Raw genomic sequence first — 19,966 nt, 5'->3', positions numbered from 1 at the left:
GTTTTAACTGGATTGTTTTTGTTTTATGGTTCCCATTTCACAAAACCTGGTTTTAGAAACACATACAGTGCTATAATGCACTTGACAAAACACTTGACTCAAAGCAAACATCTAATCTGCAGGCAAAATAATTTTAACCATAAAAATCTTTGCTGCATCATGAATTTGTTTTGAGTTAATGATTTTTGTATATATTTGAAATCCAGAATGAAAATCTAATTTAATTTTGTAAATAAAATTTGAAACAAATATCATTATCATTTTACATTACATTAGATTAATACCAAAACTGTCAGCATTTTTGACAGCAAACCCACCAAATGGGTTTAGTACAAACAGGGATTAAAAGTACCCCATGTCCAGGGTTAAATATACTGCTGGATTCTGCCTGTTATGTTGCCGGAGGTCCTGGGCGTCTTGTTCAGATTCATGGATTCTATCAAATACCAAAAGATAAAAAACCAAAACCTGACTGGCTCTGTTAGAAATCTTATAATGGGCCATGGTTGAATCTTCCATCAAGACAATAATCCAAAGCAAACATCAAAATCAAGACAAAAATGGGTCACTGAGCACATTCTGCCATGGCCATCCCAGTCCTCTGACCTGAACCCTGTAGAAAATGAGTGGGGTGAACTGAAGAGAAGAAGCACCAACATGGAGCTGTGAATCTGAAGGATCTGAAAATGTGTTCTCCAAACTCTTCAGGCATTATAGGAGAAAACTCGGAGCTGTTATCTTGGGAAAAGGACATTGCGATAATTGGGTGCCAATAAATGTGGCAAATATGAACTAGAGAAAGCATTTATTTCACAATGAGACCCCCCCCCCCCTCACACTTTCAGTTGTTTTACTTCAATTATAAGAATTTTGTGAATTTTTGGAATGAAAGATTAAAGGGATAAACAATGCAGATTTATTTTCACAGCCACCTTTGCTCATATTTAACAAGGGTGCCAATATTAGTGGAGACTAGAGGGCACTGTTTTTTCCATTTTTTTCCAGTGAAATGTAACAAACATTAGGTGTAAACAGTGACTACTTTGGAAGTATTAATAATAATTATAACCATGCATCAATTTTCAATAGTTAACTGCTAAAAATAGAATAGTTTACAAAATAAAGAATTCGACAAGTCATTAAATCGTAATTAACAAAATAAACAAAATTCCTTTGTTTTGCATAGAAACACTTTGCCAAGTTGTCAATTTAGTTCTTTATTATTATTTGACTTAGTGGGAGCATTTACATGCTAAATAAGAGCGGTGCAAGAATTGATCCTCATGGGACACCAGATGTAGGGAATGTCCACTAGACTTATGCTCTCCTATTCTCACATAATAACGCATGAAGGCTGTCTTTATAGATGCTATAGAGAATTTTTAAGTTTTGTCTTCTGCCACATCCGCTCAGCTTTTTCTGCATTATCTTTTCATACTCTGTACTCCTGCTGATTTTCAGGAGCAATATAATCAATAACATTCTTAACTTTTTTGTTATAGGAATCAGAAGATCAACAGAGTCTGCAGAAATGCTTGTTGTTAAACATATATATCTTTCTTAAATAGCAAACTAGTGTTTTCGGTAATGCATCTCTTTCTAACAGAGACAGATCTAGATTCAGTGGTAGCAGTGATCAATATATCAAAGAAAATACAGAAATGACAGATAGTGCTACATCCTTAATAACAGTGGATGAAGTGTTAGGAATTCTACTGATAATTAAATCTAGAGTGTGTCCACGATAGTTCATGCACTGAATCAGGTCAAAAGTGTTTAAAACAGTTAGAATTTATTTTGTAGTTTTTTATTTCTGTATTATCTATGTGAATATTAAAGGGGTCCTATTATACTTTTTACAAAGTCTTTTGTACAAAGAACAGGCTCTCATAGGTTGTTTGAAAAGCCCATTTTTTTTGCATATTTTACATTATTACATCACCTTTCTCTCCAGTCTGGCATGAACAGCTCAAATAGTTATTGTGTCAAATAAAGGCCTGCCTTCTGATATGAAATGTGCTATGATTGGTCAGCTGGGCCAGTGTGTGTTGTGATTGGCAGCACTCAGCGACTGGTCAGGAAATGTCATGCCCCTTACCATAGCCGCCTGCTGCCAGCTTCAAGTTCATCTGCCTTGGAAAGCTAGCTTGTCTCCAGCATAGTGATAACACTTGTTGCCAAGTCTCGTCCCATTTGTCACTATTTGTGATATCGCATATCCTCAAAAATATGCATTGTAGTTTTTAAAAAATTATTTCTGTTAAATAAAATATCTTCATTTGAAGTGGACTTTGAGCTTTTTTTATGCTCAAACAGCAACATTATAGACTAACTAAATTAGAAATTTTTAAAAGCATAGTAGGACCCCTTTAAAATCCCCTGCAATAGCAAAACAGTCAAACTCTGAAGAGTTTCATAACAACGGCTGGAGAGTATTTTGGAGGCCTGTAAACAATAATAATAATAACAAAAAAACAATGTGAGGAGCACAATACCTAGATATTCAAATGACAAGTACTGACCAAATGACACTTGCATTGATAGACATCTTTAAACAGAGAAGCTACACCTCCACCTCCACTTCTCCTAAAAGTCCTGCAGACATTTAGTAAAGTCAGGAGGGGCTGTTTCATTGAGGACTGTTGCACTGCAGCTGTTTTTTAGCTATGTTTTATTTAGAAAACATAAAATCCAGGTTGTTTTTGGTTTTTAAGTCATGGATCAGAAATTATTTATTTTTAAGTAAGCGAATGTTTAAAACTGTTAACTTGATTACACTACTTTGTGTTCTTACAGCAATCTTATTTTGATGTATAATAGGCTGCATATTAGATGGATCAGCCATACGGCTTGAGAAGGCCTTTGACTTTCTATCAGGTGATAAAACAGAAATAGAGAAAGCTGCAGGCACACTGGGGTCCCGCCTGTTCTTTAAACATTTGTGAATGTTTCTGCTATCATAGCAGGGACCCATCACAAATCACTGAGAGCTATCAGTTGTTTTAGGTTTACCTGCTACAACAGCTGGAGGAGGGTTTGGGCCCTGACATAGTGGCAGCAGCCGAAGAGCTCTTACAGAAGGAGGAGGACGGGCTGGGTCCATAGGCTTTGGTGTTTGTGAGGCCCACCGTTTTTTTAGTTGATATCTGGGCAATCAACTAAAACATCAACACTGCTCTGCCATTTTCAAGTTTTGGATGCAGAACGTGACTAAAATATATTTAGACTATTGCCTATTCTTTGTAGACCCTAAAATAGATATCAAATTATATTACCGAATAATGTCATTTTGCATAACCTTTGGAGGTTCACGGTTGCTCCGCCCTATGAAAACGTAATTGCACACATGTGACCGTTCATAGGCGTGGCTTTACGTCCTCGCGTTAGATTCAGGCTGGCCTTCCTCGAGCCTCAGTCGACTTTTGTTTCATTGATTTATAGTGTACGAAAAGAGTACAAGTTTTAAAAGTGTGTGTCCTGGTAAAGTGCGACATAATCCCCCTGCAGCTGTGTGAAGGTCGATAAGTGTGAAGCTTTGAAATTCACATTTTACTCCTTTTCCTTTGTGAGGGTGAGTTTTCGCGCGCATGCATGCGCTGCAGCAGCATCCATTGTAGTTCGCTGTTAAGAATGCTGTAACCTGAATGACTGCAATAAGTATTTTTCTTTAATCTATGTTTTGTTGTTTCAGTTTGCATAGATGATGCATGAATGTACGATGCTGTATAACAACATTGTTTTTGTTTGTGTGTATGTGCGCGCATTTTCCAGCTAAGTTAGCTAGTAGGCTAACTCCTGCTATTTAAACCAGCGCGTGTTATAGTGAAAACCACGCGAACAGCGATTTTATATAACGTTAATAGTCGGACCTTACTCCGGAACGTAAAGTTGTACAGGAATATTAAAAAAGCTGTAACGTTAATCTAAAAAAAAAGTAGCATGAGCTGCGTTCTGGGCCTCTGGCCTGTTCCTGCATGCGTAACGTTAGTTAGCTCGTTAACATACTAACAAACACATAAGGTAGCACAAATCTAAGTCGTAAATGCAACTTTTTCTCTTTAAATAAATTATTTTATTTCGAAAGTATGCTTTTCTGTTAATCGTATTTAAGTTTTCAAAGTCTGAATTTTAAATGGCTAAACAGTTTTCGGTTTATCACTAATTTTGTGCATTCTAGGTCGACATGGGTAAGAAGCAGGGAAGCAAATCAAAGAAGGACGTTCAGGAGGTGGAGGAGTTTGTGGTGGAGAAGGTGATTGACCAGCGATTGGTCAATGGGAAAGTTGAGTTCTTCCTCAAGTGGAAAGGATTCACAGAGTGAGTGGTTTTTGATTTTAAGTATACTGAACTGTTTGTTTGTGACTTTACATCATTTTGATTCATGCAATGAGAGTAAAAAGATAAAACCTTAATCTTCTTCAGTGCTGACAACACTTGGGAGCCCGAAGAGAATTTGGACTGCCCTGAACTAATTTCTGCATTCCTGGAGTCTCAGAAAGGAGTGGTGGAGAAACCAGAAGCTGAAAAAAGAAAATCCTCCACTGATGAGCCAGAAACTGATGAGAGCAAGGCAAAGAGAAAGAAGGAAATGGTAAAGTTGTGTGTTTGGTTATCAGTTTCAGGGATTTGATTTTAACGTTGATTAATCATAAAACTGACTCAAGTAAAATTGTGTTGCTCCAGTCTGACAAGCCAAGAGGGTTTGCAAGAAACCTTGAGCCAGAGAGGATCATTGGGGCAACTGATAGCAGTGGAGAGCTCATGTTCCTCATGAAGTGGTAAGAAACTCTCATGTAGTATAAAGCCATAGTGGAAACATCATCACCCTCATGTTGTTCCTAACCGGTGTTATTTCTTTCTGAGTTGACCACAAAAGCTAATTTTACTTTCAGTTGTTTTTGTCCAGATAATTAAAGTTAGTGGGGTCCAAAATCACAATGGGTCACAATGATTTTAGTTGCATGGACCGAATTAAAACCTTTTTTTATATATATAAATAATATTATAAGAATGTTAAACATCCTCATTTCCATTTGACTTTCAATAGTATGGACAAAATATACAATGGAAGTCAATTAGAATGGAAACTTTTTGATTATCAACATTCTTCAAAATATCATCTTTTGTGTTCAGGCAGTCATATAGGTTAGGAACAACACTAGTGTGAGTTAATGAGAATAAGTGTTTTGGGGTGAACTGTCCCTTCACGAAAGGCCTGTAGGGGGCAGCATGTCCACATGAAAAGCCTTTCTGATTCAAAGACGCAAGATAATGGCCTGTGAAGTTCAAGGCTGCACTTCCTGCACTAATTGTCATGTTAGAGAGTCTGAATTATCTGTAACCAGAGATATGTTTTGTGTTCACAGGAAGGACTCTGATGAGGCGGACCTGGTTCCTGCGAAAGAGGCCAACACCCGTTGCCCACAGATAGTCATTGCCTTTTATGAGGAAAGACTAACTTGGCATTCCTGTCCTGAGGATGAGCAACAGTAGCACCCCTCATCTCGCTGAATTGTGCTTTAGTGTCATCCACCTGTACAGTGTTAGCAGAAGTGTTTATAGCCTGTCGGTGGAGGATGTTTCTCTTTTTTTCTTTTTTTTTTTGTGTTGAAGTTTTGCTGGAAGCTATTTGCATGATTGTAGTGAACCAATGAAAGTATGTACAAATGAGGTGAGTTTTTAAAAGTCATTATGTGGGGTGCTTTAACTATTCATTTGAACTAGGTGTCACAGCAGTGCTGTTCATTAAAGCACTGGCTTGTTTTCTTTCACTCTTGTCATTCAGAGAGATCCGAAACTTGCAATCTGTTCATGGTCATTGTTTCTTCTGGTGGATTATTCTGTCATTATTGTAGTTGTTCCTTTATTTCCTATTGTTTACCTGAATATGTAAATGTCTGTGTAAATATTTCTCATTTTTTTAGTTCAATAAAGGTTTATATGCCTGCTTTTAATCTGCTTACATGATTCTTAAATATCCAAAGCAGATGTTGTGTGTTTATAGCGAAGAAATCTTTACTATCTGCCTCAAAACATGGTTATTTTAGCGATTTCAATTTGTTTTTGGGCTTCTTCTGAGCTGTTAGCATTCAATGGGCTGTCATGTGTCATATATAGAGCCATTACCACAAAAAATGTTTGCCCTCTTCTGTTATTATAACCTTGTCATGGTTTCACACCACCTAGAAATTACAAAATGAAAGTGCCACATTTCTCCTCTGCATGGTTTGTAGGTCAAGCCTGTTTTACAGTAGTAAACGTGCATTTTAACTGAAGCGTCTTCTTAACTGGTGATTAAAAATGAGGAAGGGTGTTTTTTCCGTTCACTTCGTTGGGCTACTTTAAAGGGGATTTTCTCAGTATTTAGATTTTTTTGCACCCTCAGATTCTAGATTTTAAAGTAGTTGTATCTTTGCCAAATATCTTATCCTAACCAACCATATGTCAATGGAAAGCTTATATATTCAGTTTTCCTATGATGTATAAATCTCAATTTAAAAAAATTTCCCCTCATGGTTTTGTCACATTTACATAGGCTGTTCTGTGTTCTGTTAAAGCTCAAAATGCATTTCATCTACAGTCATTTGAGAATTTAGGAAGTAGATTAAAAAAAATGACCCACATTTTGTAATCCAAGTTACAAATTGCTTCTAAATTTTTAATTGCACAATTTAGTTGTCAAATTTTCCAGAGCCAGAATCACTAATGTTTATCTTGTTTTTAGGTGTGACTTTAAGAGGTTTCTCTTCTAATAATTCTGTGTGCCAGTCACACAACTCAGAAATTTCTGTCCACACTTTTGCTGGAATCAGTTAGATATATAGAGTGCATATCTAAAATATATACAGTTAACCATTTGAAAAAGCAATGTGACCAATAATGTCATTACATTTCTTAACCTTTCTGCTGCCTCCATCAGGGTTAGAGTTCACAAGTCCTTGTTCTGTACAATTTATCAGACACGGGATGCAAATGGCGTGAGCTTCTAGCTTATAAGACCTCAGAAGTTTTAATAACAGTTGTACATCATGGAAATCCCCTTAAAAACCTCTGTGTGTGATCTGGTTTATTAAAGTGTGGGAATACACCATCTGACTTTCTTATTCAGTGACAATATCCTGAAACAAATGAGAAAGCAAAAGAACTACTTGACTTCTATAACTGCATTGTCATGACCACAGAAAACACATTTATTACCATTTGCTTGGCTGGTTGCAGGTCTCATGACAAAGATTAGCAGCATAGTGATGGACTTTGAGTTCTAAGACTTTTTCCTCTCAAAACTCTGTTTTTGTAAAGTCATCCTGAAGTAAGCAAGTCAGATAACAAACTCTTTCCAGTGATAATAAAAAAAGAATAACTGCACGGGCACTTGCATGATGTATGTGTGTATTTGTACTAGCCTCTTAAAGGGTAATGTTATATAACAGATAGTACTTAGTGTCTCATATGCTCTGTGTAACAAGAGTACAATCTAATCTGGACACACTGTGGTTACAAGTACTGATTTCTGAATTAGGAAATCAAGTTGTGGTAGAAGTAACATGGTGGAATGTATTATGAGACAAGGTTTGTATTGATAGGTAAAAGTCCAGCTTCTCACACTAGAGCTTTGAGTAAAATATCAATATAAAATAATTTCATCAGGTATATTCAATCATCAGGCTATTGTTAACACCCATGCAGAGTCAAAACTGCTTCCTTAATAAAATATTAGCATGGGGAAACTGCAATAAATGATTTTGGAAGTGCAATGTCAATTACAATACTTAACTTGTTTATGTAAACGGTGTAGTGTACTGCTGAGTCTGCTGAGTGAATGTTTTGTATGTGTGTGTCAGCCATGCCAAAATCAAGTTAGCAAATTTTCTTGTTAACACTGTATATGATTTTGATTTGTATTTGGTGGGTTTGGAGAATGGTTTTGCAAAGTAGCATAAGTTCTGCTTATTTTTGATTCCAAGAACCTTTATTTGTGGGCAAGTTTATTTAGAATGTGTTTAAAATGCATCACTGATAGCAGCTGAAAATACTGGGTCTTGTGGCAACATGTCCTCTCCACATAGCTGTCATGTGCCACAGACCACAAGTTGTGGTATTTGTCAGTTTGACATTGACGGAAATTCTAGAAACATTTAAAAACGAAACTGAAACAATAGAAAGAGACATACTTGTTTCTGCTTACAAGATCTTTTACTTGCTATTTTTGCCTGTATGTCAGCTGTTTAATTCTAAAACATGCATAGCCCTACATACACTGTTGTTGATTTTTTATGTTTTTCAATGGAGTGTGTTGTGCTCATCAAGGCTGTATTTATTTTATTTACAATTTTTTATATTGTAATATATTTTATATTGAGATATTTTTCAATTCTTTAATATTTTCTGTGTTAATATTATTTATTTATAAAATTTGCTTTTTTGTTTATTATTATTATTTTATATTCATAAAAGAATCATAAAAAAGTATCACAAGTAAAAAAAAAAAAAAAAAAAGCAAGACTGTTTCCAACATTGATAATAAATCACCAAATAAGAATGATTTCTTAAGTATCACTTGACACTGAAGACTGGAGAAATTATGCTGAAAATTCAGCTTTGCTTCACAGGAATAAAGTATATTTTCAAGTACATTAAAATAGAAACTGTAATATAGGCCTAAATTGCAATAATTTTTCACTAAATAACAGGGTTTAAAGTCAAATAATCAAATAAATACAGCTTTGATGAGCACAAGAAACTTCGGTAAACCAATATATAAAATCATACTGATCCCAAACTTTTGAATGATAAAGCACTGTCAAACGATTAATTGCGATTAATCGTATCCAAAATAAAAGTTTTTGTTTGTGTGTGTGTATTAGGTATCCTATATGTAAATACATACACATATGTATATATTTAAGAAAAATATATTATATATGTATATTAAATATATTTTTATATAATAGAAATTATATAAATATATGTAGCCTACATATTTTCAATATATATACTTTATGTGTGTATTTATGTAAAAAATAATAAATAAACAGTGCATATATATTACATAAACAACAACTTTTATTTTGGATGCGATTAATCGTTTGCCAGCACTAATATATACGTATAAATTATATTATGAGTAATGCTTTAAATCTGTTGTGGATTTGTTTATTTCTTACTTTTTTGGAAGATACAGATTAACAAATGATTCTCTGATTCCGTGACAATTTCTGACCTCTGAAACAACAGCTATAGCATAGGTTTAGGAGGAAGGGGTCACAGAGAGTGGTTTCTATCTGACTATAAGTTGGCTAACAGAAATTAATAATAACCCTACATTTATTTTAAAAAAAAAAAAATCCAAAATCTATACCAACGTACATATTGTTTATTATTATGTAACCTTATACTATATTGTTATCATTATAACAATTTATTTGCTGTAATGATAACGCGCCTGCTGGTATTATGCATGACAAGCAACAAATAACATCAAGTATATTAGTGTCAATAACATGCGTAATGCTGGAACGTAGTTTTTCAGTGTTGAGAGCAGCGCATGCGCAGATTGCGCACATCAAATTCTGCGAGTCAGAAAAACTTTTCATTTCCCACACGCGAACTTGTCTGCCACTTTTGATCACATCAGTCCGAGCCAGGAGCACCTGGACCACGGTGGCAGAAATACACGACGCGACAGAAAAGGTGAGAACAAAAATGGACGTAGCATATCAGAAATATATATATAATGCGAGAAGATATATAAACGTATGTAGGCTACTACTCGACAAAACAGTACCAAACAGCAGAGTGAGAAAACCTTTTTGTCATTGATACAGCTGCCATTCGTTTGAGTGAAAACCGTTCCTCGTGCATTTTTAATGCTATTGTTTGATCTTTTGGCGGTCATTGAATGTTTTCAGCTTTGGATGTAATTTATAACCTTCTGGCTGTGTGTGTGTGTGTTTTATTTTAAAGGTGGCCTATTAAAACACACGTGTCAATTTAAATTTGTTTTTAGTGTTTATGTTCAGGTAAAAAAAAAAAGTTTATCTTATGATTGACCTATATTCAAAAATATAAGAAGAAGAAAAAACCCTGCTCTTGTAAGTTTAGGGTGTCTTGTCTGTTGGCCAATTAGTCTGGGATTCCCAGTCAACTAAGTAATTAAGTTATCATCAAAGTGAGTTAGTTCGAGAATGAATGAAAGTCACTGATGGCATGGTCGTTTAAACTTATGCTGATGGGATTTTCATTTTGGATTCAGGAAAAAGGGAAATTGATCTGCTTTATGGTTCCATTAGAAATGATTATATCTTACTTAGCATGACATTGCAAACCGTACAAAGGAAAACAAAGTCTGATTTCATTGAAGGAGCCAAAATTAATATCTGGGTTTGCCGTAACATAAAATTGATTTATTGTTTTAAGTCTGACATTAAACATTCATCACTGCAACTTGCTTCCCTGTTCAATAGTTATTAAAAGTCATCATTGCTTTTTAACCACTTATGAAGTGAAGTGTTTGGTAGTGAATTGATTTATGGCAGATTGGTCAAAATAATGTTCATCATTGTCTTGAGATCTGTAATAACAGTTAGGCTATTTAGTCCAAAAAAATGTTGGTTAGTTATTGTTTTTCATTACTACTGTAAATTACTTCTAGGCCAAATTTTTTCCCATTTAAAATACATTGATCTTGACATTAAATAGGCATATGCTGGTATATATAAAAAAAAAAATCAAACAAACTGACAAGGAGTCTTTCTTTTTTTTCATGCAGTCAAGTCTCTGAAATGGAAAACACAAACCTTGTGAAAAAGGTCAGTGTCTTGTTCCTTTTCACCTTTACATTTCTTTCTGTTCATCTATAGTTTTGCTTTGTGTAACTCAGCAGTCTTTGTCTATATAGTAAACAGATTTTTCAGAGGAATCCTTGATTCTGTGGGCAAACAGTAAAAAGCTTTTTAGATCATTTGGTTGCCGGTACAAAGAAAAGTAAATAATCTTGTGTGGGAACAAGTTTTTAATTACACTTTGTAACTGAACTGTGGTTGCATCGTGTATTTTGCCTGGAATTTTTAAAGAGGAAACTGGTAGCATAATTCCACAAGTGACCATTGATGTTATTTCTGGTTCATTTGTTTGTCAAATCTCTTTTCACAGGCATGCAATACTATAAAGACTGGCTTGCATTGACTTCTATTTTGTGATATGTTTATTCAGAAATAATTAAGATGACCTTTCTGAGATTAGATGCAGCTTCAATGGCTTCTATATGTTAGGTATTTTTAGGGAAGTGCTTTGTTTGACCTCAAATGGGTTTGTTGGCTGTGATGCAACAAAGTGTGTCAATTTGAGAAATTCCAACTGTACGTTACAAACAAATACCCTCCAAAACTCCATTTAGCGTGAAATGTGGGTGAAAGGGCAGCATCTGAATCAAACTGTGGTAAAAAAAGTGGTAAAACTTTAACTCATAATGAGAAAAAGTACAAGCACGCTTTCTGCTGAGTTACTTCCTTGTTCAATTTGAAAAACACCACTGCTCATAAACACTTACACATACTTTTGGCTCTGACTGCAGGAGTTTGTAAGTGTATGGGTACGAGATCCTCAGGTACAAAAGGAGGATTTCTGGCATGCCTACATCACTTATGAGATCTGCCTTCATGTGAGTTTAGTACCCTCATGTTTGCCTGATGCTGTTCAGACTTTACATTCTGATGGCTTTCTGACTACACCGTGTTCCAAATTATTACGCAAATGACATATCAATAGGATTTTCGTACAATAAAGAATCCATTTTTTGTTTGTGTTGTTTTTCACATCAATTCAGGTAACTGGTATCAATCTTGGACTAGTTTGGTCAATAGTTTGCCAGGTCTTCTTAGGTAAATGGAAACTTTACTTAAAGAGTACATTATTAAGCAAGTCACAGTTCTCATGAAATATGGTGAGGAAGAAAGATCTTTCTGAAGATGAAAAGTATGAAACAATACAATGTCTTATAAAAAGCATCAAAAACAAACAATATTTCATAAAAAGCAAATAGAGATTTTTGAACTGTCAAAAAACCTGAGTGACTTAGAAGATCTTGATCAGATTTATTAAGGAAAGTTTCTGTCAAACAAATTAAATGTATTGTAATGTCAGCTGTAAAAAAAAACACTGGTGTTTGAAGCTACTGGAGTCTCAAGATCCTCTCCGTGCAGACTGGCAGTTGTGTGTAAATCTGTGTTTCAGTCACTGTTAACCAAACCTCACAAAGAGAAACCTGCACAGTGGCTGTAAAAACACATTTTCAAACTGTTTAGCACCATGGTATTCATGCAGCATGGGATAGTGTGTTATCCTGCATGAAAATCCTCTTATTTCTGAGAACACTATTCTTCATTTTATACCACAGCAGGAAATGGTCAGTTATGAACTCATATCTTGCAGAAGTCATTTTGACACCCTAAAATGACCTTACATCCCACTTCCCAATATTCCAACCCAAATCATCATCACCCACCGCCTCCTTGCTGATGTTGCAGTCTCATTGGAATAGGATGGCCATTCATCAGAAATCCATTTATCCGGACCATCCATTGTACTGAAGCATTCTTGAGTGAATAAAACTGTAATAAAATTGTTTCTACAGCCACTGTGCAGGTTTCCCCTTGTGAGGTTTGGTTAACAGTGACTGAAACGCAGCTTTACGCACAACTGCCAGTCTGCACGGAGAGGATCTTGAGACTCCAGTAGCTTCAAACACCAGGGGCTTTTTTTTACAGCTGGCATTACAACACGGTTAATTTGTTTGACAGAAACTTTCCTTAATAAATCTTCATCTGACCAAGATCTTATGTGCTCTAAATCACTCACAAATCCTTTGACAGTTCTATAATCTCTATTTGCGTTTAGCAAAATATTGTTGGTTTTTTATGCTTCATACTTTTCATCTTCAGAAAGATCTTTCTTCCTCACAATATTTAATGAGAACTGTGACTTGCTTAATAATGTTGAACAGCCTCTTTAAGTAGAGTTTCAATTTACTTAAGACCTGGCAAACTATTGACCAATCCAGTCTAAGATTGATACCAGTTACCTGAAATGATGTGAAAAACAACACAAAGTAAAATCTGACTCTTTACTGTACTGAAATTCTGTAGATATGTCACTTGCATAATAATTTGGAACCAGGTGTATATAATGTTTTTCAGCATCACATGTCAACCAATGAGAGCATGAAGTTCACTGCATTTTCCTTGATTATAGACCAATAGTATGTGTTTCCGGAAGAAGACCTCCTGTGTGAGGAGGAGGTATAGTGAGTTTGTTTGGCTGCGTCAAAAACTACAGAACAATGCTTTGCTTATGTAAGTACAGTTCAGGATATCACACTCTGGACAGTATTATATTTTCATTTACAGTAAAAAATAAAATAAAATAGCATAATAATATTAAGGGTTTTTATTTCAAGTACTTGCATGTAATAACTTGATTGTTTTTGGCAGAAGTGTAATTACTTCCTGTCTTTGCTATTTCTGTAGAGAGTTACCTAAACTCCCTCCCGGGAATCCTTTCTTCAAACTCGATAGTGATTTCCAGATCACTCAACGGATGCAGGGGCTGCAACAGTTTCTTGAGGCGTGAGTTTCTTCACTTACTCTTTTTTTTTTTTTTTTTTTTTTTTTTTTTTGATTAACTTGATTAAAATGCGTTAGAAAGAAATCAGACATATGTCCCTAGTTTCACAGACAAGGCTTAAGCCTATTCCCAGACAAAAATGCATGTCTGAGCTGTTTCGACCGGAAGAAACTTACACTGATATACCTTAAAATAGGTCAGTGCCATTGTTTTGTGTCAAAATGCACACCAGCAATGAGTTGTTTTTTCCTAAGGCATGTTTGTAAAAGCTACTTAAATGTCCTAATTTAACCTTGATGTTCTATATTGGTCCTTTCACACTGTTCTCAGAATGGGATGAAGAAAATGCAGTATTTTTGCCATCTAGTGGCTGCTGGGATAAAAAATTACTTTAATCTTTTACTCTAACCAAAAGCATTTATTTCATATATGTTTCATTATATTTAATGTAATAGAACACATAGACATAAAAATATAAATGTATGTAGTTGATACATTATTAAAATTGCCCAAGATGGTTTAAATATTAAAAGCAGTGTTTGTTGGAGAAATAGAGATTTATTATTTATTTTTAGAATACTTTTTTTTTTTTTGACTGGCATATTTATTTTAGCATAATTTAGCATAATAATTTAAATGGATTCTTTACATTGCCTCATAACCAGTTTCTAAAATTGATTACACGCCGTGTTTTTTAATCAAATGTTTGTTTTTCTAGAGTTCTACAGACACCGTTACTGCTGTCAGACAGTCGACTGCACCTGTTCTTGCAGTCACAGCTAAGCATTGCAAAAATAGATGCGTGTGCAAAGGGACAGACGCATTACACGGTTGAACAGGCAATACAGCGATGTGTTGGGTACACCCGTTTCCCTGTGGAGGGAGAGCGTCAAGAAGAAGACAGCAAAACATGCTGTGACTCAGATTGTGAAAGGTGTGTGCCCCTGTCTCGCTAAATAATGAACTTCCCCAGTGTTATTAAGATTATGTAAATTGCTTAAACTAGATGGTATTGCCATGTTAAATGCTTTATGCGTCTATAATCATGCCATGCATAGTAAAATGTTATAACTGTATATACACACAAATGTTGAGAAGAATAGCCATTTTTGCTGTTATAAGTTCATATAATGTGCAAACAGTACATTTACAATTCCAATATGAATATTTGAATGGTATTTATTTCTTTTCTGCAGTACAACATCTTCTGGCTTGGGAAATAGTCTAGGACGTGCCACACCTGTTGAAGAAGACTCTTCCTATAATGAAAGCTTTTCCCATGAATTTCAAGTCACAACCCCTGAGGCAGAACTCTGTAGCAGCCTGTCTTCATCTCCTAGCAACGAGTAACATGTGCACTCTCTTATATGAACTCAAGAGATGTATACATAACACATCCATGCACACTCTGTCAAAGAGATTTCCTGTCCAGTTGCTGCTTTGAGCCTCCAGAGTTATATTTGGATGGATATTGAAAAAAGGTCTTGATTATTGTTTTATTACAGTACATGTGTTGGTGTCCACGATTTTGATGTTTTTTTCTTTCTTTTTTTTTTTTTTTAAATCGAGATCTCTTTATTTAATTTTTGTGGATATATTAAATAATCATCCTTTACTAAAGGGCTGACATAAAAAAGAAAAAGAAAGCTAGTGAATTACAGTGTGAATTATAAGACTGAGTGCTTTTCTTGATACTGTCATTCAGGGCACACTGGGTTTAATGTGTGCCTGATAAAGAAGCTTTTTAAAATGCTTTAAAATGTAAGGACGTGCTTTTGTTTAACATTTTTTTTTTTTTTTAAGTAACCTGGCAGTTTATTACTTAAAATGTTTCTTAAAAATTCTTATCATATTAACATGGCTAAAAATGAGTGTCGAGGACCGTAAATTTGTTAAGGATGTCTTTTTAAAGTACATTTTTATTGTGATTTGGTGTATATTTAGCGTGAAATTAATAAATATTTTTTTAAAACCTGAGTTGTGAATTGAATTTGTTGTTGAAATGTAAATAATGTAGATAGTTCTGATGCCTAAAGATGATTATGTATTATCTAAATAAAAACCTAAATGCTCAATAAATTTGCATATAGAGAAAGGGAATAGTTTCTGCTCATTGAAGCCACGGAAGTGATATCCAATGCATTCTATTCGTTAGAGCAACCACATACCAATATGTTAGATCATTTTAGGTTAAAATCATGAGGGAAGAAAATAAGAAGATTACTGGAGCATAAGAGAAGGATGGATATAACCATGTTCATATTTCCTCTTGCATGGTCCATTTGTTTGAAAGATCCCGAGTAGATGTTGCTCTTAACCTGGTCACACATGCTAAATGGTTGTCTTTTTTTCCCTCTCTCTTTCACTCTCCAGCATTTTTTAGTATCTAATTGTAGTTTAAGAGCGAGATTAAGTTTTCAATAAATGAGGGATGAAGTTTTTGACAGAAATGTTTGCTTGAAACTGCTGGTCTGATTGGGGGTTTGTTCGATCTGCGTAGGTGTAGATTCATCAGCGTCTAGCAGCAGCCGATAAACACTTTCAGTATTGTCATCCAGATCGCCAAGCTCACAAAACCTCACCAATCTCTGCCACTGCCAATCACCGTCACTGTGGTACCAACTAAACCCACATTCCATTATGTTAATATATATATATTCACAATCATAAATCAATGCAAAAATCAAGCATTTGTTAATTATTTCAATTACTCATAAAGACACCTAATTATCACTCTCATCTCCTAGTTCAACCTAACAACAATGACATGAATGCATATAATGTATCCAGAAAGAATTTGAGCACCAAATAAGTCCTCAGGGGCACGATAGGGGACAAAACTTGTCGCATGAGGAAATAAAACAAAAAGCCACCTCTACCTTCAAGTCATGGGTCACTAATCAAGCACTTAGGCAGAGCAGGGGTTGCTGTGGTGATAGTGAGGTTGGGTGAGGGGAGAGATGGTCATTTATCACTGGCTGTTTCAAAGTGAGGCTGAGCGGAAAAGACAGCACCGGCTCTGCAGACAAACGACCATCAATAAAGAGAATTAATCAGCACTGATTACCTGACTCGCCACAGCCAATAATGGAGGCTTAGAGAAACAAAGAGAGAGGGAGAGTGAGAGGAAGGATGAAATATGGCCGGTAGGAAAGACAGAGCCAGATCAGAAGAGCAAGAATGGGTTACAATAGACTTTAGAGGATCCTTTCACTCTGAATGGACTCACTCGTCAGTTTTCAGTTCGTTTTTCTGTTATTATATAAAATAAACCACTAAAATGAGTGCCATGTCCCAGAGGCCGATAGCAGAGTCTTGTGTTACCACTGAACTGTTGTCATTGCCTTGCGGTCCGTCAATACGGTGATCAAAACTCAGCACGGGCTGATGGATTAAACTACTGAACGAATTGGATTCTTCTTGCTGTGCAACGCCAGCTAATCGTTCCCCACACACAGCAATAAAACGCACTTCCAGCACGGTCACACGCTCATATTCTCTATTCAACCCACCAATCACTGCCACATCTGATTCTGATACCTGAGATGACAAGCATTGGCCATTTCTACTGGCTGTCGGGTAAGCTAACCATCAAGTAAAACAGAGACTGTGATAAATCAGCCACTTCTGCCCTTTTACACCCGATATCAGAAATTACATGAGGCCTGTTGACCAGATAAAGCATTCAGGTTATAAGGACGGTTCGTTTGTTTCAAATGCGAAGACTTTAATCTGTTTAAAGCTGGCGGTGTTTTGAAATACATTTATTCTTGAGTTCTGAATGATGTTTGTTATGATCTGCGTCTCATATTTTAAGGTTACATCAAAACATGACCCCACTGTGATTACCCTTTCTTTTCATGTTAGTCGTTTGCTTTGAAATAGCACGTGGCAGTCACTCCGTTGCTGCCAACCTCCCATGAAGACTTCCCTGGTGCTCATTGGTTAAACTGCCATAACCGGTCTAAATGAACTCTTCATAATGGACCCTGATGGGTGAACTTAATCCAAACCCAGTTGCTACTGATCAACTGGGGAGAAGGAACAGATGGATTACTTTGTGTGTGTGTGTGTGTGCATGTGTGTTATATTGTGCAGTAATTGCTATGTTTTTCTGGTTTATTGGCTCTTAACCTTGGGCTGACAGCTACTGAGCAGGTGGGGTTTCTGTTGCTATGACAACGGCTCTGATTTTAGGAGTGTGCTGGCATGTAGGATACACCCCACTGCAGCTTGGCCAAAATAACCCATAAAATAAAAAGGCAAAGAAATCTAGAGTAAGTGAGAAATCGAACGCTTTACTTTTAAAGATTTAGTGGTTGTTTTAGAGTGCTGGTTTTAATGGGTGGGCTTCTTTCCCCAGGGCCCAATGTGTGTAGACTATACCAGTGTTTCCCAACCTTTTTAGTCCTATCAGTACGGCTCGGTTAATGTGTTTATTTCAGCTGATATTATATTAAATATGTCATTTAGCATTCTCGTTCAAGGAATCCTACATTTGTAGCATAATACTGATTTCCCACAAAATCATTTTTTTAAAGCAAAAAATCTAGATTTTAAGAACGACACATTATTTCTTTATAGATGTGAATTAAATTGTTGTGAATTTAATAAGAGTAATATAATTAAAGTAATATCTTTTTGGTTCCATTTAATTTTATTAATAGACATTCATAAGAGAGGTTAAACTTACACTCACATATTATGAAAAGGCATAGAAATATTGCAAAGTTAATGGATTGCTACCACAATGGATACAATGAGGCACTTAAAATGGAAATAACTGAACTAAAGCAGAAATGTGAAGGTTATCATTTTATAAAAGCACTTGCATAGATTTTTCAGTTAAAATTGTTTTTAACTGAGCTGTTGTTCATTTTCTTAATTGATTTCTTAATTGATTTTCTTTTTATATAACTAATAATTTTCACACTACAATTATTACAATTATATACTTTTAAACTTGAAAGTTTTTAAATGTACTCATTCCCTTTCATTCACACTGAAACTATATATATAAAAAAGAGCGAATAGACTTTTTTTTCCTGGCAATCAGCACTGTTCTGTCGACTGAGTTTAAAACTTGTTTTGAATCTGGAATATTAGTTTATTAATCTGGCACCGGTTTAGGAGGTATTTGTAAATGATTAGGTTTACATTTCAATGCAATATTACATGTTGCATTGGCAATATTAATATGCAATATTATAGCATGTAGCAACAGTATAGTTAAAGAATAATTAACGTTTTTTAAGCACTTCAGGTCGGGAACTCATTGGTTGCCTCTCATCACAGGTCTCAGGACAATCTGATTTCCCCCTGATGATTGCACTAGTTTACTTTTGTTCACATTTACTTTTTCCTTTCATAAAAATACTGATGAGCATTATCTTTAAGTGCAACTCAGACTCAACGCTCGTTAAAGAGGTTATAGATTCTATTACAGCTTCTCTTTGGCATGAGCAATCCCTCACACCGCATAACACCAATAAATACAAGTATATTTACAGCAGCTTTTATTGTGACAAACATTATTCTCATGGTTAGTTAATGATGTAACAAAGTGACTTGTAATGGCTGTTAGTCATGCAAAGAAACGTATTAATAAAAGTGTGCATGATGCAGCTGCAAGGCAGCAGAATGTAATCGTATTTCCTATTTGATAATGAAAGAGGGAATGAGCGAGAGAGGGATACAGACAGAGGAAGAGCAAATGTGCATAACCAACTGAGTGACTAATGGGGGAGAGAGGCAGAGGGACACAGAGAGGAAAGGCGAGGGAGACCATCTGTTCTGCTCTCTCCTTGTTTTACCCCCTCTGCTTTCTAATAACTATCTCGCTTCACTTCAGATTCATGATGGGATATGGACACACACATAAACATGATGCAGAACAGCCAGTCCAATTAGACTACATTAAAAGAGATTTTGTGATTAACATCAAGCTAAATAGAATAAGCATGACAGTCAAGTGCAGGAAATGACGTTCATCTGTGGGCTGGACTGCACAGATGGGACTTGATGGCAGGCATCACTCAGAGATAGCCTACCAAAAAAAAAATAATAGGAAAAGAACAAATGAGAAGAGAACAGAATTCAAATGGAAGGGATTGACCATCTATTACTAAATAGCAAAAAATTGAGCCTGCCTCTCAGAGACCTTATTAAATTCTCCAATTAGTGTGAAGACATAAATAACTGCTTCCAATTTCAGTGTGTCACTCAAGGGCAGGATCCAGCTCCAGGGAAACAAAACAATTTAAATTACGTTCCTCTCTCTTTGTGTCCGGCCTCTCTTTTAACGCCGTAATTACGCTGCCATTCTTTCGCTCGCCCTCGCCACGAT

The 19,966-nt window shown here is 35.6% G+C and overlaps 2 protein-coding genes across 3 annotated transcripts; both read left to right on the top strand.

The window, feature by feature from the left end:
• The first annotated feature begins 3,357 nt into the window (after positions 1 to 3,357).
• On the top strand, positions 3,358 to 5,954 carry LOC113120071 (chromobox protein homolog 3-like). The gene is made up of 5 exons (XM_026289925.1): positions 3,358 to 3,571; positions 4,178 to 4,317; positions 4,423 to 4,591; positions 4,684 to 4,778; positions 5,367 to 5,954. The coding sequence occupies exons 2-5, from the start codon at positions 4,184 to 4,186 to the stop codon at positions 5,491 to 5,493; spliced, it is 525 nt and encodes a 174-aa protein (XP_026145710.1). The 5' UTR covers positions 3,358 to 3,571; positions 4,178 to 4,183; the 3' UTR covers positions 5,494 to 5,954.
• A 3,589-nt stretch (positions 5,955 to 9,543) lies between these two features.
• LOC113120069 (sorting nexin-10A) lies at positions 9,544 to 15,597 on the top strand. Of its 2 annotated transcripts, XM_026289922.1 has the most exons (7): positions 9,544 to 9,690; positions 10,769 to 10,808; positions 11,573 to 11,659; positions 13,249 to 13,349; positions 13,524 to 13,622; positions 14,339 to 14,554; positions 14,817 to 15,597. In XM_026289922.1, the coding sequence occupies exons 2-7, from the start codon at positions 10,782 to 10,784 to the stop codon at positions 14,968 to 14,970; spliced, it is 684 nt and encodes a 227-aa protein (XP_026145707.1). In that variant the 5' UTR covers positions 9,544 to 9,690; positions 10,769 to 10,781; the 3' UTR covers positions 14,971 to 15,597. The 2 variants fall into 2 exon arrangements, with proteins under 2 accessions (XP_026145707.1, XP_026145708.1); XM_026289923.1 differs by lacking the exon at positions 11,573 to 11,659.
• Positions 15,598 to 19,966: the final 4,369 nt, after the last annotated feature.

Source organism: Carassius auratus, chromosome 19 (genome assembly GCF_003368295.1).
Source record: "Carassius auratus strain Wakin chromosome 19, ASM336829v1, whole genome shotgun sequence".
Lineage (NCBI taxonomy): Eukaryota > Metazoa > Chordata > Actinopteri > Cypriniformes > Cyprinidae > Carassius > Carassius auratus.
This window is presented reverse-complemented; position numbering and strand designations above follow the sequence as displayed.

Bases quoted from the DNA above. Each gene is read 5' to 3' on its own strand.
- LOC113120071 (XM_026289925.1), top strand. From the start codon at position 4,184: ATGGGTAAGAAGCAGGGAAGCAAATCAAAGAAGGACGTTCAGGAGGTG. The intron at 4,318-4,422 runs GTGAGTGGTTTT...AATCTTCTTCAG, and splicing joins AAGTGGAAAGGATTCACAGA to TGCTGACAACACTTGGGAGC. The intron at 4,779-5,366 runs GTAAGAAACTCT...TTGTGTTCACAG, and splicing joins CTCATGTTCCTCATGAAGTG to GAAGGACTCTGATGAGGCGG.
- LOC113120069 (XM_026289922.1), top strand. From the start codon at position 10,782: ATGGAAAACACAAACCTTGTGAAAAAG. The intron at 11,660-13,248 runs GTGAGTTTAGTA...CCTTGATTATAG, and splicing joins CTTATGAGATCTGCCTTCAT to ACCAATAGTATGTGTTTCCG. The intron at 14,555-14,816 runs GTGTGTGCCCCT...TCTTTTCTGCAG, and splicing joins TGTGACTCAGATTGTGAAAG to TACAACATCTTCTGGCTTGG.